The 13,942-nt window shown below is 38.8% G+C and overlaps 3 protein-coding genes across 4 annotated transcripts in view; 2 read left to right on the top strand and 1 right to left on the bottom strand.

Moving 5' to 3' along the window:
- The window catches only part of LOC141790862 (SPRY domain-containing protein 3-like), a 15,052-nt gene extending 14,953 nt beyond the window's left edge, over nt 1-99 (bottom strand). The window contains exon 1 of the mRNA XM_074670983.1: nt 1-99. This exon is cut by the window's left edge and continues 40 nt beyond it. The gene's annotated coding sequence lies outside the window, so the exon portion shown is untranslated.
- A 2,645-nt stretch (nt 100-2,744) lies between these two features.
- On the top strand, nt 2,745-4,666 carry LOC141790867 (insulin-like growth factor-binding protein 6). Its single transcript, XM_074671009.1, has 4 exons — nt 2,745-3,060; nt 3,558-3,586; nt 3,676-3,795; nt 3,888-4,666. The coding sequence occupies exons 1-4, from the start codon at nt 2,745-2,747 to the stop codon at nt 3,990-3,992; spliced, it is 570 nt and encodes a 189-aa protein (XP_074527110.1). The 3' UTR covers nt 3,993-4,666.
- Nucleotides 4,667-6,139: 1,473 nt separating this feature from the next.
- LOC141792169 (phosphatidylinositol 5-phosphate 4-kinase type-2 gamma-like) lies at nt 6,140-13,447 on the top strand. 2 transcript variants are annotated; one of them, XM_074673004.1, is made up of 10 exons: nt 6,140-6,364; nt 6,457-6,554; nt 7,762-7,858; nt 8,430-8,579; nt 9,282-9,428; nt 9,719-9,757; nt 10,635-10,748; nt 10,830-11,085; nt 11,190-11,293; nt 12,348-13,447. In XM_074673004.1, exons 1-10 carry the CDS (start codon nt 6,215-6,217, stop codon nt 12,429-12,431), a joined length of 1,239 nt encoding a protein of 412 aa, XP_074529105.1. In that variant the 5' UTR covers nt 6,140-6,214; the 3' UTR covers nt 12,432-13,447. The 2 variants fall into 2 exon arrangements, with proteins under 2 accessions (XP_074529105.1, XP_074529114.1); XM_074673013.1 differs by having other exon boundaries at nt 6,302-6,368.
- The last annotated feature ends 495 nt before the right edge of the window (nt 13,448-13,942 follow it).

Here is a 13,942-nt window from a genome sequence, read left to right as displayed (position 1 = left end):
CAATTTTAAGGAGGTGAAGCCTATCACTATAGGTCCAACCTGCGATACCGGAAGTCCCGCCTCATCAACCAATGGGATTACAGGATAAAAACAGCGTGTACTCTTTAACCTGTGCCGTGCCGTTTGGGTGAGCGTGCGCGTGAGTGTTCGCTGGTTTTCGTTTCGTTTTAAATTGATGGTTTTATATTATCTTTTTAAAGATAAATGTCTATAATCATAAGTTATGAGGGGAATGTATATTTAAATGTGGTTTTTAGTTGTACCTTAATTTATAAACATCTGAAGATAGCCACTCTAATGCTTCTTTCAGATTAAAAAAAAAAACATACTTCATAAAATAATCAGTACGCATGGCATACTTTGGAGCTCCCACTTCTTTTTTGTTTGTTTGTTTGTTTGTTTGTTTGTTTGCGGTTTAAATTGACCTGCAAAATACCCATAAGACAATTGAAATATCTACAAAGTCATGATTATGCTCTATATACAATGGAACAGAGCCATCTCACAGAGATTTAGGTCAGATAGACTAGATCCCTCATGCCTGGACCCCAAACCCATCCAGCAAATTTGGGCGAGTTAGAAAATAAACTGGATCTTAGGCTTAGGTTGAAGAAGGCATGGGATAACATTAGTGTTAAAGTTATCGGGGGATACTGACACTTGGTCAGAGAGATGTGCTTTTGTAAGTGCGGCTAAAAGTGGACACACTAAACATTAAAGTCAAAAGTCGATAAAAACAGTTGGACTCATATTATCTGATATCTGCTGTGCTGAGAGCAGCCATCTGCATGTTTCATAGTCTTATCTTATCTTATCCTAACCTTTCTTATCATACTGATGAAATCATGCCATGGAGGCAAAAAGGTCAACATTTTAGGATCTGTTTAGTGGTCTTATAATTTTCACCACATCTGTAATTACTTGACAAAAAATATCTCCCTTTGGGGAGACAGTTGCAAAGGAGTTAAAGATGCAATTATGTAAGTTGAAGTCATGGCAGACTTAGCACAACATTTGACAGTAATAGTAAATGTGTGAAGAGCATTATAAGAAAGTCATGGATTATTTAATTTCTTCCAAGTGAGTGAGGTGGATGTTACACTTTTTGCTGCGGTATTTTCAGTTCTTTAAGATACTCAGTTCAGTTTTTTTGCCTTTTGACATTTCTTTGAGCATTTTAACAAGTTTTCATTTCTGCTCTTGAGAGGTACTTTAGATCATTTCTGAAATCCTGCTGGAGTAGGATACATTCATGCGGTACATTCATAACTGTAGATTAATTGTTTGAGATGCAGTGGTCACAAGCTGGATATTAATACATCATGTTTGAGAACAGGCTGTCAGGTATTGAGAACCTGACTTCTAATTTAATCTGTTTGTGACTCACAGATGGTGGAATTTGCAGGGTGGGACACTTTGCTCATGGCTATTAATGTCTTAGTCATCCAACTTTGAGTGGCACTCCTTCAGCCTTTCTGCGTCGGTCATTTCCTCTTCTTTAACCCTACAGTTACAGACTCTGAAATAACACTTACTAAGCAAGGTGTTTGTTTAGTGGTTGCTATTTGAAAAAAAAAAGTCATGGCAATGTTCAAAACAAAGACAGGGAGTACGACTAAAGATGGATACAATGGTCATTACATTAAGCATTCATGAGGCCAGCAATTTTCTTTGCAAATTTGGTTGTGCAAATTTGTATTACCATTCAAATAAGGCTGAGCACTGAGTTGCCAGCTTACTGCTTTCCACATTATTTGAACAGCAGTTCACACATGTGGCATTGCTTTTTATGGCACAGTTACTATTATCTGACTTTACAATCTGAAAAAATGTTTTAATTTAATCCCTAGTCACTCATAGCTACAAAATAGTACAATCTCTATAAGAAGTTGCATACACAAATTTTATTTTTATTTATTTATGTATCAATCAATTAATCTATTATTATTATTATTATTATTATTATTATTATTATTATTATTATTATTATTATTATTATTATTATTATTATTATTATTATTATTATCATTATTATTATTATTATTATTATTATATGGGGGGGGGGGGGGGGGGGGGTGCCAGAAGAAGAAGAATATGATTTTTTCCAGTTGTTGTACTTCCGCCTTAGTTGAAATTTTCATAAATATAGTCCCAGAAAATCTTACTTAGATTCACAACAGCTGATGTATTTTTCATTTTATCTTTCCTGTTGTCTTTTTATTTTATTAATTTGATATCTTTCTTTTTATATCAGTTGAAGATGGTGAATTTTGAGCTTGTTGAGCCATAATTTGAGGGCCACATGTAAGCATCACCTCTTTGATTAAATGGGCTTGTCATTGAGGAAAAGGCAGAGCACTAGAGCAGCAATCAGTTCTGTCAGATTGTGTGCAGAAAACACCACTAACCTGCACCAAAGATGACAGACAACAAATGGTATGAGCATGCGTGTGAATTTGTGTCGGGGAAAATGGGGTGTGCTCAGTTATGTGGAAATCTGTGGGAAAACAAACACTTTCATCATGTACCCTCCCATACCTTTCCCCACTTGTTTGAGCTCTTTAAAAGCTGCTGCCAGTGGTGTGTGTCTGCCAAATTATCACTCTGTCTTGGCTTGAGGGAGACACATCAAAACAAGCCAGAGTAGGTGGATCTTAGAGCTAAAGTCCTCATAAAGATTAAAAGAAAGCAGGTGTTTGATACTTGACTACTACTATCTACTAGCAGACAACTTTCAGAGTGAAATGATCCTGTATTTAAACATCCTGGTACTGATCCTCCTGCAGCCAGCTTCACCAAACCCAAGACCACAGACCACACCATCCAGGGGATGCCCCACCTGTAAATCAAAGCCGACAAAGGCTCATCCGCCTGTGGATTCAAACTCCACAGCCCTGGCTGCTGGAGAGCCATGTGGGGTCTACACTTTGAGCTGTGCCAATGGTCTGCGTTGTGCTCCTCCTGAGGATGAGGCGAGGCCGCTCCGTGCTCTGTTGGAGGGCAGAGGTGTATGCAGCAACGCCAGCAGCATCAGCCCAACGGAGAAGACCCAGACAGTAGGTGAGAATGATACTGTGTGACTGAGAAGAAGTAAGGAACAGCTAATGTTTGTGAAAAACACTCATAATTTGAGGATCAATTCTAAGTCTTTGCTTTTCATTTTTATGAACACTTGAGCCTTTAATTATTCTTTCTGCAATGTTATTGTGAGTTTGGAGTTGTCAGTGGATATCCAGAGATGCACACCAGTGTTAACACACAGTGTTTCTTTTCCCACACTAGCTCAGTCCTGTCAAACAAGCTTCAGTAAAACAAAAATACATCAGTAACAAGAGACGATGAAACTTTGACACATTAAACTGTTTTATGCTTCATTTATTGATTTATAAAAGTTGTTTTTTGTTCCAACAAGATTGTCCCCAAAATCTTTCTTAGTGCTTTTAGAGCCATAACTGTTTCAAAACAGTTATATCTGACCTCACAATGAAAGAAACGTTTTCTTTACTGGAATATAAACTTGCACAACACTGAGTGATCTATTCTAAATATTTTCCCAGATGCAGCACCCACTGAGGATCCAAACGAGGTACAAACCATCCTTATCTATAGTTAAATCATGAGTTATTAACATAACTGCATGCTCTCTCTTTCATCAAACTATCTCTGTGCCTACAGGCTCCATGTCGTAAACTTCTAACAACACTTATCAGAGGTCTCAATGCCCATTTGTTTAACTCACAACATGACATCTACATGCCCAACTGTGACAAGCGAGGTTTCTTCAGAAAGAAGCAGGTGAGTTTTCAAGAAACAATTGCAGTTCCCATGCACCCGTGTTTGTGTTTGTGTTTGCATCTGTGACTGCTTTTTGTGTCCTGTCTGTGCAGTGCTGGTCATCTCGAGGTAAGCAGCGTGGAAGATGCTGGTGTGTGAATCAGAACGGCATGCCGCTCACCTCAACAACCAGGCACAAGGGCCACCTGAGCTGTTAAAAAAGCACAAAGTCTGAACCAACACAGAGGCTTATCTCATGTGACTGACATGAGATAAAGATGAAGGAACAACATACAGCGTCTACAGGAGCTCAGCACTCTCATGTCTCATCCTCTCCAACAGCCAGGAGCAGCTCTCCACCAATAAGAAGCTGCTTCAAATCCAGGTGTTACTTTGTCTGTTTGCGCCCTCTACTGAATATAATACGAGTATTAATCAGACATCACTTTGCATTAACTTTTCTGAGCTGGAGCTTTATATTGATTTTATGTAAGCTGACATTTCCTTGCCAAGTGTTATACAGGATACACACATTAAAGTTGTTTATCATCAGAGTTCAGCATTTTAACTTGGTGATAAAAATTTCACTATTTCTCATCATCAAACATAGATCAGAAAAAGAAAGATTTGTATCAAAAGGACTATTTCAGTATTTTTTAACCACTGTAAAGGTATTACTTAAGATTGTTGTACATAACCTCTTTTAATCCTATTTATGCTACTTTAATAATGTATTATATTTATGTATAATACTGGTGGTATTTAGAGAACATAATTTATCATTTTCTGCCTGCTAGAGCAGGTACCTGATGCATTTTTATCACCCTAGTTTTACTGCAGAATCACCTTTTCTGGAGATTTGTTATCAAGAGGCGGTTTAAGAAGGGTAACGACTGACACTAAATGACTAAATGATTGATGTTGATGCTATGAATTTGAGCATTTAGATTGCATTTTCTTACATTTTTTAAATAAAATTGATTCTGTTTAAACACGCCTCTACAATTCTTGTGGAAAGAAGAGAAAAACAAAAAGATGCAGACTAAGGCATAAGATTTAACCACGGCTGGTTGTCACACTTTTTAGTGTCGAGTGAATTGGTCATCATCAAACATCTTTCAGGAGTCTTTTCTACATTGAATTGAACCTTAAGGTGTTGGTTAATTTCCAGCTTATTGTACCGAAGAGGTAATTAACTATCAAAGGCACTCTGACACACCGTGACAAACAAACCTATTACAGGGATGGTTGTGACACACTATGGGGTTGTTTGTCACAACACATTTTTATTTTTTTATTTTTGTAAAGGCAAGAATCCATTGACAAGTTGACAAATACATAAATACACGCATTTTGACAAACAAAGAGAGCAAGAAACATAAATAAGAAACATCTTAAGGCCAGTCTACTGTATACAACAATAAATATACAAGACAACCAACCCCAACTTGAATTTGTTGCAGCCATTGAGGCTCACAACTGTCTAACTACTAGTTAGCTAGCTAGTAACAATCTAAACCTTATCACTTTGCCTTCATGCTTTTGTAAGGCTAACAGTTGTTTTGTTACAGACTCATTGTGTAAACACCAAGAAGTAAAGTACTAAGAAGCTAGAAATTTAAAATTTAATATAAAAAAAAAAATCCATACCACAATTTAATAGACAGCGCCCTCTGGTGGCGAGATATGATAAGTGTGACAGCCAACCCTGTTCTCCCCTACATTTGATTTATGAGCCGGTGCTTGGTCGGAGAAGTTCTTTGAAAGTGGGTAGTCACTCAGATCCATTGTTGTAATATGTTTGAGTGGGCTGCAGACTGAACCAAATAAACCCAAAATGTCTGATATCCGAGGGAAACAGCTCCTGTGGGATTTAGTGAATGATCTTAAAGAAGATTCAAGCTCAGACCTCAAAAATCTTAAGTATGGAAAAATACTATCTGACCCCTGCTCCACATTGAGGCCATTTATGGCACATGGTGTTGGAGAACTCCCATATTTAACATTTTATCACAATGAACTATTACTACTGTTTATGGAGATGGCTACAGTAAGAAACCCTACAAACGCAAACATTTTGGTATCTCGGGGTAAAACCTCAGACTGTACATTACACACAACACCAAAACTCAGTATCATATCACAAGCATGCGAGGGGTACGGATTTTTGAAAGCTGTTCTTTCTTTACAGGTACGTAAAGACCGTAGTTCTGAGTTTTGTCAGCGTTGTCTTTGGAGATTTGCTACACCTGTTGTACTTTTCTGCTCGTGCGTAAAACCTCTAAAGTCTGAGTGTGGAGCAGGAGCAGGAGCAGGAGCAGGAGGAGGTGTTGCCACCCCAAAGCCTCCACACGGCGGACCTCAGCCTACTTTACATACACAGGAGGACGCTTCGGATGAAAACTAGAACCACGAGTCACATACACGCGTGAAAAATATCATGTCTTCCCCGGGGGCCAGTTCCAACCCTTTGAGCATCTTGGCGCGAAAGAGGAAGACCAAGAAGAAACACTTCGTGCAGCAGAAAGTGGAAGTTTTCCGAGCCAGTGACCCCGTGCTGAGCGTGCTGATGTGGGGGGTCAATCATTCGGTGGGTATGTGTGCTGCTTTCATGAGCCAAACGTGCTTCTATTGGCCCTGCTATGAACATATTTTTAAGAATTTAACCATGATCCTTTGCAGATTAACGACCTGAGCCAGGTGCCCGTACCTGTCATGCTGCTGCCAGACGACTTCAAAGCCAGCACCAAGATCAAAGTGAACAACCACCTCTTCAACAAGTACTGTTCTTCTCTCCTCTGACCTGCTGGGACTTTCATCCTGCTTCTTCCTGACATTTTTACATATCTTTTAACCTTTTTTTTTTGTCAGGCTGTGCTTTATATGATACATCTTACAATGAATAATAACAATTTTATACACATAAAGTAGCCTTTATTTAGTACTAACACCGCTTACAAATAACATTAAAAGAAAATAGAGATGTTATGAGCTTGGTTCAAGGCCATGTAAAGGAAAGATTTTTCCACAGCATTATTTTCAGCTTGTTTTATACTAACAAAATAAATGACAAAAGAAGAGAAAACAGCTAAACAGGCGAATCTGAAAAGCTCAGGGTCAGAATGAGAGATTGAACTGTTATTGCTGGAAGTACACTGTGTCTTGCCTTGAGCTTCATATTCTATACGGATTGTGACTGGAAAACTTGAGTGGCTCTCAATAATCCTCTAATCCATTCAGGAATTCAGGTCGTGTAGGGACTTACAAACAGAGGTGGGCAGAACAATAAAATATGTTTTCTGATGTTAAAGTGCAGTTATCGTCCATGGATTCAAGGGTCTTTGTGTAACTTCTTTAGTCAACTGCAGGCTGTTGGCTAGAAGTACTGTGCTGTTGTCAATTTGGACCTCTAAAAGTGCAGGGTTTTTTTTACACTCCCACTGAACTAACAAAAATGTGTTTAAGCAAGCTACTCAAATTGTTCATATTCACATGGACTCTCTTTTGGCACTAATACCCACATACATTTGGAAACATTTTACAGATTCCTAATTTTTAGAAAACATAAAACACGTGTTGTTTTTAAGAAAGAATGAAATCATACCTGATACGTTTCTATGGTGATTCTTCATTTTCTTACTGATCACTATCTCCTTTGCTGTTTTGTTGCTGCTGGATGTGCTCAGAGTGCAGTACCAGAGATGTTTGCAGAACAAACGACCTCATCATACAGTTTCTTAGTCAACCCAAGCATTGTTTTCTGCATCAGTTTTAATATCAGTATATGACTAACTACTGCTTAGTGACTTACTGTATATATCTGTGATAAGTCCATGGCTTCTGATCTTCTGTTCATTCCCCAAAAAACCATAAGGTTTTTGTCACTTTACCCTAAGTGATGCATATTTTACGCAGAAGTGTTGATAGATACAGGTGTTCAAGCTGTATTATTATTAATTAATGTGTTAAAACGTGTTTGCTCTTCAGAGAGAACCTTCCAGGACAGTTCAAATTCAAAGACTACTGTCCACAAGTGTTCAGAAACCTGCGAGAGCATTTTGGAATAGAGGATCAAGATTACCAGGTAAAATTACATAATTAAATTCCCCTTCAAAGCACCATTTAAAAGTGCACTAAAACACTCTTCTTTACAAGGTTAGGCTGAAAAAAAGATGTTTTGGAGAAACAACACTGGGTTTTAAATCTAGAAAACATCCAAGGTTTTCCCTTTTGTCTTAATTTCTTAAAAAGGAGACATGAATTGAAATGCTCTCTCCAAATTTGCATGTCTTTGTGTAATGTTTGCATGCACCAGGTGGCACACAAAGTTATCAGCCGCTCTGCTCTGTGCACATTTGCATAGCACACAAGTACTTTATATAAGGAGTGTGTCTTCATTCTGTGACAGCAGAATTTTTTCTATTGCTCATCTACTAAATATATGCCTGACATGTCTTAAAACATGAGGTGTAATCAGGAACAGATCCAAGCTTCTCACACTCAGATGTTATGACCCCCACACAAATACAATTCAACCATTAGATTTTCTGAACAACCTTCATGTGAATTCTTCACACAAGAGAACTGTACTGGGTGAAAGAGGTTGTGTTTTCAGTGCTCAGAGTCAAAGATGTCATCCTCTCTCTCACCAACAGGTGTCTCTGGCTCGCAGTCCTCTCTTCAAAGATGAGGACGGCCAGTGTGTGGGGCTGCTGCTCATATCTTATGACCGCACCTTGGTAATAAAAGAAATCTCCAGTGAGGAGGTGGAGGAAATGCACAACATGCTCTCAGAGTATCACCAGGTATGACTAACAGCTAACATCTGTTTGCAGTGTCCTTTCTCAGATAGAAAAACACAACCTTGAATCTGTTGGGTCATCTATGATTGACCCCATTCATCAAAAAACCCCGACATTAATTTCATGACTCAAACCTTTTCCTCTCTTTTTGTTGAGTACTATTTGTGCATGAGGAGAAAAATTTTCCACTTTTGTGGTTGCCATGGCAAAGGTTTTACAACGTGAAAACTGGAAGGCAAGTGGTTGATTCTAAATGAGACGTTTTCAGCAAAAAGTAGAAATTAATATCAGAGCTTATGTAATATTTGAGCAAAAAGTGAGGAAGCATCATCATAAAAAATAAAGAGCAGATAAATAGAATGTCAGTTCAACATGCTCTCTAAAGACTCAAGTTAGACATGACTACATTTTAAAGCATTCAAGAGACATGTATCAAATTTCAGTTTTTTCTTCTGGCTCTGTAGTAAAGGATATTTGCATCTGCTCCGTCCTAGCACGCCTTGTGTCACAGCTGATGTTTGTTTTGCTGTAATGAGAAAAGCACAGGTGTTGCTTGTAAAACTAATGATGCCTCAGTTCAAGTGTCAGACAGAAAACCTGTTCAGATTAAACTGGAGACAGTAAATCTGCAACACTGACACTGGATTGTTGTTTTTCTTTTATGTTCCCAACATTCACCGTCTTTTCACCTCACTCCTCTTCTAGCATATTGTCACCTGTCATGGCAACACGCTACTCCCTCAGTTCCTGGCCATGTACAGAGTCACCGTGGAGAGCGAGGACACCTACCTGTTAGTAATGAGGAACATGTTCAGCCACAGACTGCATGTACACAGGAAATATGACCTCAAGGTAAAAGATGTAGGAGTGTGAGGTCACTTTTGATGAGGATTCACCTGTCAGAGCAAGATTCACTGTGGGCATGAATTTATGAAAAGAGAAGGCATGCTGAAAAAGTATTAAGTCTTTACCTTGGTAGAAAATATGATCCATCATATATTTTTGTTGGATGTATGATATATAAAGACAATAATGCCCAGATAGATGTTATGAATAACAATTAATAAAATAATTTGTCTTTGTCTGTGGGATTCCCATAGTATTTGAGTTATGTTAACTAGACTGTGTTTTTCTTTTCTAAGGGCTCTCGAATGGCTCGTGAAGCAAGCTTTAAAGAGAAGGTGAGATCAAGTAAATGTAGTATTCCAGACTCTGCTTTAACTGTACTTTTCCCAGAGGTGATGCATTCACATTTGTTTTCAGTGGAGATGTCTCGAAGAGAAAGAGAAAACATTTGCTACCAGTAAATGTGCATTTTTTCAATGAAGTAAATACTTGTAAGAAAAATGAGTTAAAATTTAGATTTAGAATTTATAGCAACTTCTAGACAGAATCAATATATAAGAAATATGTATATATTGTGTATAATATACTTGTGCAGAAACCCAAGGTTCGGCATTATAGAGAAATGTAAATTTGGGATTTAAACTTCCACAGTAGCAGCAACAGATATCTGAGGTGTTGATGTTACCAAGGTAACGCAAGGAGTAGTGATGTGTGCACTGCAAGGTTTTTTGACCAGAGGAATTTCACTTCTTGAGGAGGGAGAAGAGGAGTAAAGGTGTTAGTATGTACTTTTTGCTGTTGAGCGCAGCTTATCCCTCCCTTGTTGTTTCCTCAACCAGAACTACTTCACAAACTTCATTTTGCTGTGCCAGCATTCTGCCCAACGGTGGAGGTCACTTTCTCTGTATTGCAAACAATAGTTGTCTGGGCGTTGTGACATATAAGGTTTACATTTTCAGAGCAGTCCCAGAAAATTGGCCAGCAGTAGGCTTTAGATGAATTGAGTGTCTCTGTTGGGATTTCATTGGAAAGACAATGAAACACTGAAAAGATTTAGCAGCAGAAACATGGAAATCCTTGAGCTTGCCAACTGCTCTTATTGGACAGCAAAGCTTTTTTTTTTTTCTGTCACTGATTGTTGTTGCGGAGGTTTTCATGTTTCCATTTGAAAATGTGTTTTCACTGTGGCTGACCTTCCTTTTGTGCTTGCAGGAGAAGGACCTGCCGACTTACAAAGACGTCGACTTTAAGAACAACATGCAGAAAGTTAATGTCAGTGATGAAGAAAAGGACAAGATCATGGAAAAACTCAACAGAGATATTGATGTAAGAAAATAAGCATGACAAAGGATAGCACCATTGTTTGTTTTCGTTCAGCAATTAAAGTAAAGCCTCTTTTTACCCCAGTTTCTGGTGCGTATGAGGATCATGGACTACAGTCTACTGCTTGGCATCCATGACGTGGAGCGTGCTGAGAGGGAGGAGGAAGAGGAAGAGATGGAGTCCACTGATGAAGAGGAGGATGAGGATGAAAATGGCCTGCTCCCTGCTCATGGCTCCATTTCTCCTGAGGGTATTAGTGGCTACATGAACTGCTTCAAACCTATGGGACCAGGAGAGTTTGACCCTTACATAGATGTGTACGCTATCCAAAGTGCTATAGGTGAGTCATTTTCTGTAAAATACCCTCGCCCTGCCTGCAGGATGACATCATACACCCAGAGCCAGAGAAATGTTGCACTCATCAGATCTGGTGAATCCCTCCAGGTGCTCCCTGCAGGGAGGTGTACTTTATGGGTCTGATTGACGTGCTGACACAGTACGACACCAAGAAGAAAGCTGCTCACGCTGCCAAAGCTGTCAAACACGGGGTGAGAGACCAGCGCTCTTTAAAGGGATTGGTTAGCATATGCTGCCCTTAGATCTCCACTGTTCAAAGTGTGGCGGGATGCTTTCATTTTTGTCTTTGTGTCTGTGTGTGTGTGTATACGTGTGTGAGTGTGTGTGCAGTGTAGTGAATAACAGAGTTAAACCTAATGCCGTTACTAACTGTGTTACTTTTTACTGTTACTATGTATCTGACCTGGCTTGCTCAGCCAGGCACAGGAGAGAAGCTTCAAAAAAATGTGGGGAAAAGCAGGCAGACCCATAAGTAATGATGAATACAGTCATGTTGACATGTCTTTTAACAAAGAGCTGATGCTAAAGTAAACTTTTCAACAAAAACTGCACAGCCACCTGTGTGCGTCTGCAGAGAGAATCTCCTACAGCCAGAGAGGATCTCTTGCAGCATCTTTGGATCAAACCAACTCAATTGGAGGCTTTTAGACGGGGGATGCTTTTGGAGTTTTGAATGTAAGGCACAAGTAGCCGACTTGTTTTGACTTGAAAATATATTAGAGATGACAGGACCAGACTAAAAAATAAGGGGGCTATTGGGAGAAATTACAAGTCAGAAGTGGAGCGAGAGACTGGGTTAAAAAGCGGGAGAATCCCTTGGCAGTGTCGGCAGGTCTTGCAGCCTTGGCTAGCCCAGCCAGACACGGGACAGAAGCTACAAATTTAATATGCACGAGTGCTGAGCGGTCTGTCGAGTTCAAAATGGCGTTTTCAGGATGGTGGTAGGCCTACAGGCACTACATTAACATCATTTTCAGGAAAGAAGTAAAAAGACATCACTTCAACGTCATAGATGTAAAAGGCAAAAACATACATGTGAACATTATTTCCCAAAAACTGAGTTCTTATGGTTTTTCCAAATAAGTAACACAATAATTACTTTCCCTGGTAACTATTTACATCTATGAATGAGTAATTATGTTACTGATTCAATTCCTTTTTTTGGGAAAGGAACGAGTAACTAATGGTTTATTTTAAGTAATTTACCCAACACTGTGTGTGTCTGTGTGTGTGTGTGTTTTGCAGGGAGGAGGAGAAATCTCAACAGTTCATCCAGAGCAGTATGCTAAACGTTTCCTGGAGTTCATCGCAAAGATCTTTGCCGAGTGAAAGGATTAAGTTCAGTTCAGGTCATCATCTAGTTCTCTTTGATGTTAGCCAAATCAACATCAATCAGTATCATGTATTTACTGATAATTTCAAAATGTTCTGAATGAGCCGTTCCAAACAGACATCATGCTTCAATATCCTGCCATTTTGAAAAGTGGGGCCAAAATACAGTCTTGATGGATACAGACATTGCACTGGTGGAGTCAAGGCTTGTACAAAAGTGATCTGACTCTTGAAGCAGCCGCACCACCAATACTGCTGTTTTATGAAACAAAACACATGTTCAAGAAAAGGTTAAAGATCCCTTTACGGCACGTCTAAGTCTCCAAGTTCCATCTGACTGACATAAACTACAGACTGTAACCATGGACAGCTCTTTTCATTTTGGCTTCACTTGGGATAGCTGTGGTTCTATCCATGTTTTTTTTACAATCTATAAGTCACACTCACTCTTGTTTTGGTCTGAATGATGGAGTGTTTGTAGAGAATGATTAAGAACAAAGAAATGAACATTACAAATCACTAAAAAAAATGTCAAAATAGAGTGTTCCCTTACACAGACAAAGGTGTTGGGGTTTGAGCCAGAGGATGAGTTAAAGTTAGCTGAATTATGCTGTAAAGCCGTCACCGCCTGCAGTGGCTGATAGCCTAGCTTCAGATCTGGCTCTATGGATGATCTTTTAACTAAGGGATCAAGCTGACCTGCGTGCCTTGCGGATAATACTCTAACTAATATACCACCCCACTCAAAGATCAAGAGTTGGAAAAATAAACTTTTCCCTCAGAGCGAAACAGACAGAAGCAGATTGAGCGACACCAATAGAAGTATGTGAAAGCAGACCAGCTGTTAAATACTGCCACTACAGGGAGAGCTGTATAGTTTTAGTTACAATTTTAAGATCAAAAATGAAACTTTATTTAAAAAAACATGTAATTACCCATGAATGTATCAATTATTATGGCATGATTAACTGCAATTACAAGATATTAAAAAAAAAAAAAAGAAAATAAAAAAGACTGGCTCTGTCATTGGACTCCTCCAGATCTGTTTGTCTGATTTTTTTTCCTCTTCAGAACAGAAATGCACCACACGGGCATTTTATTTTATTTTAATATTTTAAAAATACAGTCCAAATTTGTGGAGTGTTTGGAAAGCCAAAACAATTTATTCTTGCACACCTCCATTAGTGCTCATTTCAGTGTGAAGTGTTTGTTTTGCTACACTGAGCATCTCCATTGCAGTGCTTTGTTGGTGCCAGCGGATGCTGCAAAAGCTTGCATCATCCAGAAAGCACTGCAGCTCACTAAATATTAAACAGTGATTTCATCAAAGAGCTTTCATTTTAAATGTTTAAGCATGGATCCAGCTGCACGTTGCATAACACTTGTTTTACCTCTGCATGCAATGAACTATTCACCATCATAACTGTTATTTAAATGAGTCAAATGTTTACAAGGTCAGAGCAGTGAATGCAAGAAAACACAGACTGTGATTCATTGTTTTTATAATT

The sequence above is a fragment of the Halichoeres trimaculatus genome, unplaced genomic scaffold (genome assembly GCF_033239565.1).
Source record: "Halichoeres trimaculatus isolate MK-OKI-2021-1 unplaced genomic scaffold, fHalTri1.1 fHalTri1_scaffold_1, whole genome shotgun sequence".
In the NCBI taxonomy this organism is placed as follows: Eukaryota; Metazoa; Chordata; class Actinopteri; order Labriformes; family Labridae; genus Halichoeres; species Halichoeres trimaculatus.
The sequence above is the reverse complement of the archived record's forward strand: the minus strand, read 5'-3'. Positions and strand labels throughout refer to the sequence as shown.

Coding starts and splice junctions, on each gene's coding strand:
- LOC141792169 (XM_074673004.1), top strand. CDS start 6,215: ATGTCTTCCCCGGGGGCCAGTTCCAACCCTTTGAGCATCTTGGCGCGA. Junction 7,859..8,429: donor TAGAGGATCAAGATTACCAG/GTAAAATTACAT, acceptor TCTCACCAACAG/GTGTCTCTGGCTCGCAGTCC. Junction 9,429..9,718: donor ACAGGAAATATGACCTCAAG/GTAAAAGATGTA, acceptor TTCTTTTCTAAG/GGCTCTCGAATGGCTCGTGA.
- LOC141790867 (XM_074671009.1), top strand. CDS start 2,745: ATGATCCTGTATTTAAACATCCTGGTACTGATCCTCCTGCAGCCAGCT. Junction 3,061..3,557: donor GGAGAAGACCCAGACAGTAG/GTGAGAATGATA, acceptor ATATTTTCCCAG/ATGCAGCACCCACTGAGGAT. Junction 3,796..3,887: donor GTTTCTTCAGAAAGAAGCAG/GTGAGTTTTCAA, acceptor CTGTCTGTGCAG/TGCTGGTCATCTCGAGGTAA.